We start from the raw sequence: 10,814 nt of genomic DNA, 5'->3' as shown, positions 1-10,814 counted from the left end.
GTGAATCCCTATCAATTTTTATGTGGAAAAAATCCAAGTGAAAATTTACATCATTCGCCTCATTAGGCAAATAAACATAGCTCAATCTCGATAGTTGAAGTTAAAAATAAGGAAATCCATTAACCAAAATCTTATTGTTAGCTCATCCCAACTAACTTAGGCTATTGTTTAAAGAGAGATTCTTTGAGGATGCCACTCGATAAATAGTGTAACAACTGCTATTAAGCCCCTGTATGGCAAGTCCCTATTAGTTCTTATGTGGAAAAAATCCAAGTGAACAATTATATCATTCACCTCATTGAGTGGATGAACATAGCTCAATCAATCTTACTTGAGTTTTTAGGTGGTATTTTAGCAAGATGTCCTTGTATGCTCATTCACCTACAAGAGTTAAAGAGGCGATGACCTTACCCCTCATGATAAGAAGAATGCACCCCATAACAGTCCATTCCATCCATGACCATGCATCCTTATCCAGTATAAAATTTGAAGAGGTTTCCTAACATGTACATGAGTGATAGAGTAATATAAGTTAACCCAACTATAGAAGAACCAACCATGATCAACGAATGTTATAAAGTTAAATGTCAATTATAAATAAGTGTAACAAACCATAAACAAATAGGGAAAATGCCGTACTCATCACTAGTGGCTTTTTTGACCTAGAATATTCTCATTTACCATTTTTTTCCCAAAAGCCAACATTACGAGGAAAATCAACCTCGAGTGAGTTTCTCCTAACAATTGTCCTTGATTCTCTTTGTCGGCTTGCTAACTTGAGCATTGAAGGAGCTTCGTTGGTGTACCTACAAGTGGTGGTCTTTTTTGGCAAAGTCCAAAGAAGATTCCGTAATTATGGGAAGTTGCAGAAGTGGAAGATTCTCAATTATCACTTCCTCTTTCTTTTTTTTCCCAAAAGCCAATATTACGAAGAAAAACAACCTCGTGTGACTTTCTCACTACCTTTGTTCTTAATTCTCTTTGTCCTTTTGCTAACTTAAGCATTGAAGGAGCTTCATTGATATATCTATTAGTAGTCCTTTTTGGCAGAGTTTAGAGAAAAACGCACGATCATGGAAAGTTGCAAAAGTGGAAGAAGCTACCTAGTTGCGCCTCCACTTGTACATTATCCTTTCGTCCCAATTTAATCCTTTTGAAGTACAAGAAAATACAAATAAAATTTATATACTAAATTGGATAAAACTTTCATGAATATTGTTTTGATGGACTCTTTCAATTACCATTTTAAACTGTATTTCAAATAGTAACCACTAAACGGTGGAACCACCATAGTAAAAATCTCAATGAGTGAATTCATATAAGCAAAAGTTTAGCCTAGGGAAAAGTTAAATTTAACAAGAGCTTCAACATACTTGAGGTTGTTGTAAGCATGATCAAATTTTAGGACTTGAGAATAGGACCTTACCAACGCATAGAAGTGCACAGGCCGAGTCACATGCGGCTCTCTCAGTGTCAACCGGGCCCGCCCTCACTATAAATAGTAAATACCCCCACGTGCAGGCGCATTTATCTCATGATCTCACTCTCACCATTTTGTCTCTCTCTCGATCGCTTTGGTCGCTTTGGTGTCTTTCGTGCTATCAAACGCTCTCGCTTTCTCGGCCGATCTCTCCCTCTTCCGATCGTTTTTTCTCTCGTTCATTTCCGCTTGCAATCTCTCTTTCTCTCTTTCGATCGTTTCCGCGTTCGGTCTCCCTTTCTTCGTTGTTATCGCCCTCTCGCAATTGCTTTTTCCCTCGATCGTTCCGGGTGGCCATCGCACCCTCTTGATCATTCTTGCTCGCTCACTCTCTTTCTCTATCGACAATGTCGGGAAAGGAAGGGCCTAGTGAGGGAACGCCGTCAGAAAACCTGGAAGTAGCCAGAATGTCTAGGACGGAACTCTACCATATAATGGCTGAAATGAAGGTAAATCATCTCACTCTCGTCATTTTTGTTTATCCATTTTCGTTTCGTCCAAATATTTCTTCCGATCTGTCTGAAAATGTTAATCAATGGCGTTTCGTTTCGTACAGGCGCTGACCGACCAGAACCCTCAACAAGTACGCCAGATTTTAGCTCAAAACCCGGCTCTGGCCCGGTCCCTGTTCCAGGTCTCAATTTGGAGTTCAGAGTTTTTTTTGTTTTCCTTCTTGATCATAAAAGTTTCCTTTATTTCGATGCTTTGTGGAGGGTTCCGATCTGTCTAAAATGCATGTTAGGTTCAAACTGATAAACATTGCCTTACCCCGTTTGGTTGTTTAGAAAATGACAAAAAGAAAAGCTTTTTGTCGTTTGGATGCTTTAAGCAAAATTAGAAAAGTACGTTACCTTTAATTGTTCTCTGTTTGACTTAGGTTCGCCTACAAAATTGTGGCCTCTCCACTGTCTAAAGGATTATTGTTAACTGCTCTTCTGACTACTTTTTGTATGTATTTTATCAAATTCATATGTTCTATTAGGCCCAAATCATGCTTGGGATGCTGCACCCACCGGACGAGGTATGCTTTTGATATTGTTTGAAGCTTTCTGTAATTAAAATTTACATTAATGATTTAGTTTGTGAGTGTAAATTTTATATATGAATTCTTACTGCAGCCTCATCAACAATTCCATGAGGCTCAGCCATCACAGCCCATGCCGCAGCCCCATCAACACTTGCAGCCCATGCAGCCTACGCCTCCACAGCCCCACACTGAGCCAGAGCCTAAGAAACCAAATGCTAAACCGTGGTAGACCTTGTCTACAGAAACCTCCAAGATATTGTTTTATCTTGGTCTTAAGGATGTCATATGTTTAATTACCCTCTTCTTTGTGACCCTCTTTACCTTCACTCTACTTAATTCAGTACTTGCGATGCGAATGATGCAGTGAATAAAGTAGAAGCTGATCTAGGTTTTTCAATTTTCTTCTTCAGGAATGGTTAATGCTGCCCTATTTTAGGTGATAAATAATTTATCATGTTGAGCTCCTATTAATCCATTGTTAAAATTATGTGTAATATTATCTTCTTAATTAACATATAAGAGCCAATGCAATCAAAAGAAGAAACCTGGTGAAATCTATAGATTACTTATCGCACCATCGATAATCTATTATCCATCTATTAATGTGATATCTCACATCAGATGAGGGGCAAGTTTCTGACTCTGTATAAGTATGGACTCCTCGTAATTTATAGACGTGTCTTTAAGCTGTGAGGCTCTTTAGGTCCAAAGCATACAATATCTACACAATTGGGAGTGAGACATTACATAGAGGAGTATGTCTAGTGAACCCATATCCTCTTGTCTTAAGCTTTTTGAAAAATTGGGACCTCAATATGCTATTAAGCTCAAACATAATATCTTTATTTATATTATAAAAATAAATAATTTTATGATAAATATTTTATTATCAATTTATAGAACACATATCATATAATTTATTAAGCTTTTAAATTCATATTCATAAATTGAAAATTAGTTAATTATGAAGTCATGAAAATTTTTCTAAATGTACTTAACTTTTGTCCTATTACATTTATATTTTAATTAAAAAAAAAAGTATAGAGCAATGAATGACAGATGTATGTAACACTATCATTGTTTTTTTTATTCAATTTATGAATATAAAATAAGTTTGAAAAAATGTAAAAAATTAATTTATTAACCTTAAATCTATTTTTTTTTCTTTTACTTTTTATTTTTTCATCTCTACTTTTTTATTGTAAAATTTCTTTTCAAGAACTTAAAATTCAAATTGATATGGGTACACTATTTTTTTTTCATTTTGGATTGATTATTCTACTTAATTTTTAAAATATGTTTGGTTTTTGAAAAATATTTAAAAAAATTTTAAAAATATTTTATCATGTTGAATTTTATTATAAAAAATAAAAAAATTAAAATTAGTTAGAAATTTATATTTTTTAAATTATTTAATTTTTATATGGAAAAGTTAAAATAAGTGTGAGTTTAAAATACTATATAATCTTTTTTTTTTTTCCATGCATTTTCCGGAAACTGAAAATACTAAACAAATATCCTAAATATATATTTGGCGGAGTTTCGTTAATAATCTCGTGGGGTGGGGCAAGGTTGATTTCCAACCCGACCCAACGCAGTTTATATAAGATTCTCCGAGTCATTAGGGTTTATCCTCTGATAACGTTTGTTCAAAGAGCCATCTTTCAACGCCTTCCCTACAAGCAGAACCAAAAGGTATTTCTAAGCTTCTTCCTACCTCATTCGATTACGTTTTTATGGTTTGTGGAGGGGTTTTTGATGATGCAGTGCAGGAATGGCAACAGCTCCCGCAATTTCAACTAGGAGTTTGCCGTCATTTGAAGGGCTTCGACCTTCAACAGTCAGAGTGCCTTTGGTTCGTCTGCCACTAAGAGCAGCGGGTCTCACACAGAGGCCGGTCAGGGGTCTGGTTGTCAGAGCTGCCACTTCAATTGGCCCCAAGGTATTCCATCTTTGTTGCCGTTGTTGTTCTGAGGATATGGTGGATACCTCGTTGCCAGCTTTTATTGATATTGTTTTTTCCATGATATTGTTGCTCCTTGCTATGAAAGCTTCCAAAATTTGCATTTTCAACCTGGATTAGTTGATAATATGGATCCCAGAAAATGGGTCCTGCTCCATGTGTATAGGCATGAGATGGTTTGGTTGATTTTCCCTCCAAATTTGATTGTTGGTAGTGGCTTCCCTCTAGGTAAAACGATGTTTGGATTGAAGGGTGCACTATTATTGCGTGGAGTGTTGGGATTTCTGAGTTCTGCATTCATCTTATTGGTTAGTTTGAACGTACCACAAGATTGAATATTAAGTCACTTGTTCAGTGGTGTTTTTGTTCTTGCCTTACTTGAAAAAATACTTTGTCTACATGAGTGGCTGATATATAAACTTGTGAAGTCTGGAAAGCTGGTCTCTATATTTATTTAGGGGTAAATTTGGCTCACCTCCCCTAAGAGTTTGGGCTAAATACACTTAGCCACCATTAGTTTAGAATTTCATCAAGTATCTCTGTGGACCCCGCATTTCGGCTTGATGCGTTTCTCACTCGATGGCGAGCTCGATTTTTATTTTGAAAAATGATTTAATCGGTTAAAAAAAAAAAACTTGGAGTCGCCACTTATTTTTGTTTTATTTTTAAAGGGGTAAACAAAATAAAAAAGAAAACCCTAGGTGTGACTCTTTGTTTTGGAAAAGGCGGTCTGTGAAAAACCGGATCGGGTTCGGGGGTCAGGTTACTTATCGGGAAGGTACGGTACAGACCGTAGCACCCCTTTAAGTCCCTAAAGTCTGGTCTCTACTAATAAAATAAAGCAATCATGGCAATTGATAAGGAAATCAATGAATACCCGGAACTATCGTGCACATATGAGAATCAAAGCATGCACATAGAAATACCAGAATGGGAATAGATACGTACCTGGGCGACGAGCCACAATAAGCTTATCAAAAAGTGAGGTTAACGCACAATTTAAGAAATAATTTCGAGCATGTCATAGAGCAGAATAACATCAATCATGCATATAGAAAATGACCCGAGCGGATGTGGATGCTCTTCGGGTAAGCGTCACCAGAGGATCCGGACATGTATGTCCGGGGAAGTTGAATCATCCTCCTCTCTCACCCGGCGACAGGCACCGGTTGCGAAATATCCGGAGAAGGTGGAACGTCGATCGGACAGAATTCTAGATGTGAGATATCCGGGTGGAATGTCGGCGGAGAAGAATTCCGGATGTGAGACATCCGGATAAGGTAGAACATTGGCCGGATAGAATTCCGGGTGTGAGACATCTGGAGAAGGTGGAATATCGGTCGGACAGAATTCCAGATGTGAGACATCCGGATAAGGTGGAACATTGGCCGAACAAAATTTCGGATGTGAGACATCCGGATAAAGTTGAATGTCGGCCGGACAGAATTCTTTCCCGGGTGGAATGAGCTATGCCGCGTGTCGCAAGGGGGATCGTCTGCATGCGTAAGGGAGAGAGAGAGCCACATGACATTTTTTGTAGGGAGGATCTCACAAGTAGATGAAGGTTTAGAGAGAGAAACGGGTTTGGTGTTATGGTTAAATGGGTGTACACATGGGTATTGATGATGAGTTAAACGGGCATGAAGGGTGAGAATATGGTAGTGATTAATTCTTCATTCTACCATTCACAAGCCTTCACACAGGCTTTTTACCAATTAGGGGTCTTGACAACATCATAGTTGGCATCTGGATATTGAGTTGAAGAGTGATTTACCCATATGATAATATTATTAACATCGGATATTTAAACATCCAGCTTCTTAGAAATTTGACCCGATGCCCTGTTATTCCCATGAGACCACTAAATCTGCCCTTCTTTCCTCAAATTCAAATACTAGCTTCCTACATCATCTTAAGACATCACCTCCCGGTATGAGATGCGTGGGGGTTTACGCATGATGAAGATAAACGGGAATAGGAGTGGAGTGATGGATGGGGACGTAGGCATGTTGGATAAAACGATGAATAGTAAACGAGAATGGGTATGGGGATGCTGATGAGGTGAGCTTTGCTGCCATGACAACTACTTCAAATTTTCTAGGATCTCCTTCAAGCAAGGATGAGAAAATGGATGCGTACCATGGACGGATATCAAGAGCAGAGGAGGATAACAAAACAGAGCACAAAAAGTAGATACAAGAAAATGAGCCCGACAAGCTATGTTTCATATCATACCAACAGGCTTAGATGATGGTGGGTAAGATTAAATGAGTATCAAATGAAAGGTAAAACGTGGTTACAAAAATATCTCATGGAGAAATCAAAACCAGAGCAAACTAAACCACTACAAAACCATTAGCAAAAATATGAACGTATTCACTCCCAATCAACAATCATCATCCGAGAATCAGTAAAAACAGAGTAGAAAAGCACACCAATAGAAGCTGACGAAGAATACACAATAAACGTACCTCAAAATAACTCTCTCCAACTAGGTGGGCAAGAAATCGGACAGCTATCCTTCCTCTCAAGCAACCAGCCCAGGAATGCCTCTTTCCCCCTAGTCCTCTCAAGCTAAACTCTCCTCTCTTCTCTTCCCCCTCTCTTGTCTGCCCTTTTCCCCCTAGTCCTCTCAAGCTAAACTCTCCTCTCTTCCTTTCCTCTCTCCTGTCTGCCCTTTTTGCTTCTTGGAATCACCTTCCTTAGCAAGTCACCACCTGCCTCCTCCTGTTCATGTATCAGCCAGTATGGCCTGCCCAACTACCCTCACTGTTGCTGCACGCTTCATGCAGATGGCATCAAGCTCTCAGCTGGGGGTCCCCTACCCTCTCTAAAAAATGTAATCCCAAACCAAGAAAAAACCGCTCCCCCCTTCTAACATAAAGCTCCTCTCTAACAACCAAAAAGCTCCTCCGAATCTCCTCCAACAGGTGTCTCCACCAGGTGTCTCCACCCCATTGCATTTCCAACCCACTACCTGATTCACTGACCACCCAACCAGGAAGCAGCATCTGGCTCTTTAAGAGCCCTCCACTTGGCAAGAAGTGTGACGTGCAGCAAATGAAAAAAACGAGCCCCATTTGGGGGTCTACAATCTCCCTTACTTTAAATCGAAGGAGAGGTGAATGAAAAGAACAAATGAAAGAGGGCAGAACTTTCCAACTCATAGACAGAATGTACCGGAGCTGTGGATGGCTTAAGCATAAGCATTTCACCTTTGTTGTGCTTTCCTGGGCCTTGTCAATCATATGTAAAGAAGGCATAGCAGCGAAGGGGTCTCAGGACAGCCTTAGACTGGCTGCTTACTCACTCCAAAATAAGCCTACTTGACTGAGGCCTAGGCTTATCAATTCCCTAGCTTATTGATACATTCCAGAAAACTCCACATTAATAAATATTTTTTTTAACCAACAAAAACTCATTCTTGTTCTTTCAGAAAAGAATAGAATGCCCTTACCTGAAACATATCAATTGGTGGAACCATTGACAAAAGAAAGAGATGCTGTATATGAATCACTCACGTGTTCTTCTGAATTATATGTATCTGCAAAACTAGGAGTGAATGCGGGAGTTCCAGTAAACGAACTAGCACAAATGAGCCTGTGATGTGCATAGTTATAAGTTCAAGAGCGGGTTGTCTGTGTTTCATGCTTTAATTATGTGTGTATTTGACTGAAATTGCTATCTAATTTAGAACATGCCTTTTTTGTGCATGTTGTATATGTCCTATGTATTATGGTATGCTCTTTTTTGTATATATACATCTTTTTTTGCCTACCAGAAAAAAGAAAAAAAAAAAGAAAAAAAAAGGGTTGGCTAATGTGGAACAGTTGAGGAATATTTGTATTTAATTTTGAAACTGCTTATACACCTATTTTGTGGCCTATTTGACATGATGATGTTCTGATTTGGCAGTATACTTCCTTGAAGCCCTTGGCTGATAGAGTGCTGGTGAAGATTAAAACTGTGGAGGAGAAGACCGGAGGTGGTATTTTACTTCCAACAACAGCTCAAACAAAACCTCAAGGAGGGGAGGTTGTTGCTGTTGGAGAGGGCAGGACAGTTGGGAAGAACAAAGTAGACATTGGTGTAAAGGTGATTGCTTAGATCTTATATTTGTTTCTCAATACCTCTATTTTCATTCTCAAATGACCTTTGCAAACTCTATATTTTCTTTATGTAGACCGGTACCTCGGTAGTGTATTCCAAGTATGCCGGGACTGAGTTGGAGTTCAATGGATCAAATCATCTTATATTGAAGGAAGATGATATAGTCGGTATTCTTGAGACAGACGATATCAAGGATCTGAAGCCCTTGAATGATAGAGTCTTAATCAAGGTTTGTTACCCTTCCATATTTATTAGTTCTTTAATTTGAGGTGTATTTTCAAGAGTAAGGCATGCATTATCAAGTTGTTGTAAAGGTTGACTCTTGGGAGTAGTCAGTGGGCTGCTTGCACACTTTTGAGAAAATGCAGATATAAAAATGGTTGCATAAAGCCACTGCCTTTTGTTTTCATTTGATTTTGGTTCGGAAGCAGTTAGGCTATATTATAAGCCCTCTCTTATACAGATTTTTTTATAGGCAAGCACCAAAATTTTAGTGGCAGTACCTAGCAAAAAAGTGCAGAGAAGTACACAGGGCCTTGCTTATAAGTGGTGTCATCTTATGCATTAATACCATAGATTATGTTCGTAATTTTGATAGCTGCTCTGGCATTAATGGGTGGTACACAGAATAATCTCATTATTGAGTCAAGTGCAAGAAATTTTACTCAACTTCACGATCCTTAAAACTATTAGAGCAAGAGCTTGCTGGTTGAGACTCTTCTATTAAATGTATTGGATGGAAAATATTTAATTTAAATCGTTGGTTTGAATTTAACTTTCAGGTTGCTGTGGCCGAAGAAAAGACTGCTGGAGGCTTGTTGCTTACTGAGGCAACAAAGGAGAAACCTTCCATTGGCACTGTAAGAGATAGCATTACCACTTGGAATATTTAATTTCAGTTTGAGCATTCATGAATAAATTTGCATCCATGCTAATGGCTGCTGTTGGTTTATCCCATTCATGAAATGGCCATTAGGTGTAACTTTTTAGGGCATAAGAACCCTTGAGGCCTGGCTCAAGTGGTAAAAGAATGGGGAGGGTTCGTGGGAGCTTCCGGGTTCAAGTCCCAATGGGGACAAAAATTTACTATCAAATAAAAATAAAAATAAAAAGAAGTTTTTAGGGCATAAGAGATTTTGATCTTCAATGTATATGTCTGTATTGGATGGAACAGGTGATTGCAGTTGGACCTGGGTCTCTGGATGGGGAGGGTAATAGGAAACCACTGTCATTAAGCCCAGGCAGCACAATTATGTACTCCAAGTATGCAGGAAATGAGTTCAAGGGCAGTGATGGTTCTGATTACATAGCTTTACGGGCGTCTGATGTGATGGCTGTGCTTTCCTAGTATATGTGCATTGTTTATAAAACTGATCTTTCTGGTAGAGTCCATTGAAAACTCGTGGATTTTAAATGTAACCACACTTGGAAATTGGAATATGCTTGATGCAGCATTCAGTTGTTAATCCAATTGCGGCTCTGTATTCTCATCTGGGTCTTTTTTTGTCTTTGTTTTTCAAAAAATTTCTGGATTTCTTTCATGTGTTTTGTAGCTGAAGATGTGTTATGTAAGGCTTTTGGATCATGTCTTTTATTCTTTACCGGAGCAGCAGTTGTTTCTTATGTAGCAATCACCTCTCTTGCCTAGGTGCACCATGGCTAGAACCTGCTAGTGCCTGGGACCATCATCTAGTCTAAAAATGTTACTCCTTTTTCTTCTTTCTATATTTTATTACTTTTATATCAGTGGCTTATAGAACTAAGTGGAATCAGAAACATAATATTGATACTCCTTTTATTTAGTGCAACTTCTTATCCAAATTCAATAAGTGGACCAACATCTGTTTCTTAATTTTATTGTTTTGCTTTTTGAAAAATAAATTGATATAAAATATTTTTTTAGCTTTTTGATCCGACTGATAAAGCATACACAATAATAAGTATTTAGATTGATTTTCCACAATGATTCGCCACAATTTGTTTAGGAATAATTGATTAAAAGGGATGAAGATATACTAAATTTGTAAAACTACCCTCCTCTATTTTTTTAACTTGAAGATTAATTCTGATATAAATATCTTTTAATATTTTTATTATTTATAGACATATTTTGAAAAAAATGATTATTTTTGCAAGAAAAAAATAAGGATATTTTTTTGTCTAAAATGAGTTTTTTTTTTTTTTTTCTTTTACTTTTATGAAGGGTTAGTTTTTTTATCCCTTTTATTGGATCA

At 37.8% G+C, this 10,814-nt stretch overlaps 2 protein-coding genes across 2 annotated transcripts; both read left to right on the top strand.

The window, feature by feature from the left end:
- The first annotated feature begins 1,529 nt into the window (after positions 1 to 1,529).
- Positions 1,530 to 2,904, top strand: LOC104882343 (uncharacterized). The gene is made up of 4 exons (XM_010665300.3): positions 1,530 to 1,929; positions 2,037 to 2,114; positions 2,463 to 2,501; positions 2,599 to 2,904. Exons 1-4 carry the CDS (start codon positions 1,828 to 1,830, stop codon positions 2,734 to 2,736), a joined length of 357 nt encoding a protein of 118 aa, XP_010663602.1. The 5' UTR covers positions 1,530 to 1,827; the 3' UTR covers positions 2,737 to 2,904.
- A 683-nt stretch (positions 2,905 to 3,587) lies between these two features.
- LOC100267892 (20 kDa chaperonin, chloroplastic) lies at positions 3,588 to 10,165 on the top strand. Its single transcript, XM_002277825.5, has 6 exons — positions 3,588 to 4,202; positions 4,280 to 4,449; positions 8,386 to 8,565; positions 8,654 to 8,809; positions 9,363 to 9,440; positions 9,755 to 10,165. The coding sequence occupies exons 2-6, from the start codon at positions 4,282 to 4,284 to the stop codon at positions 9,926 to 9,928; spliced, it is 756 nt and encodes a 251-aa protein (XP_002277861.1). The 5' UTR covers positions 3,588 to 4,202; positions 4,280 to 4,281; the 3' UTR covers positions 9,929 to 10,165.
- Positions 10,166 to 10,814: the final 649 nt, after the last annotated feature.

Source organism: Vitis vinifera, chromosome 17 (genome assembly GCF_030704535.1).
Source record: "Vitis vinifera cultivar Pinot Noir 40024 chromosome 17, ASM3070453v1".
NCBI lineage: Eukaryota > Viridiplantae > Streptophyta > Magnoliopsida > Vitales > Vitaceae > Vitis > Vitis vinifera.
This window is presented reverse-complemented; position numbering and strand designations above follow the sequence as displayed.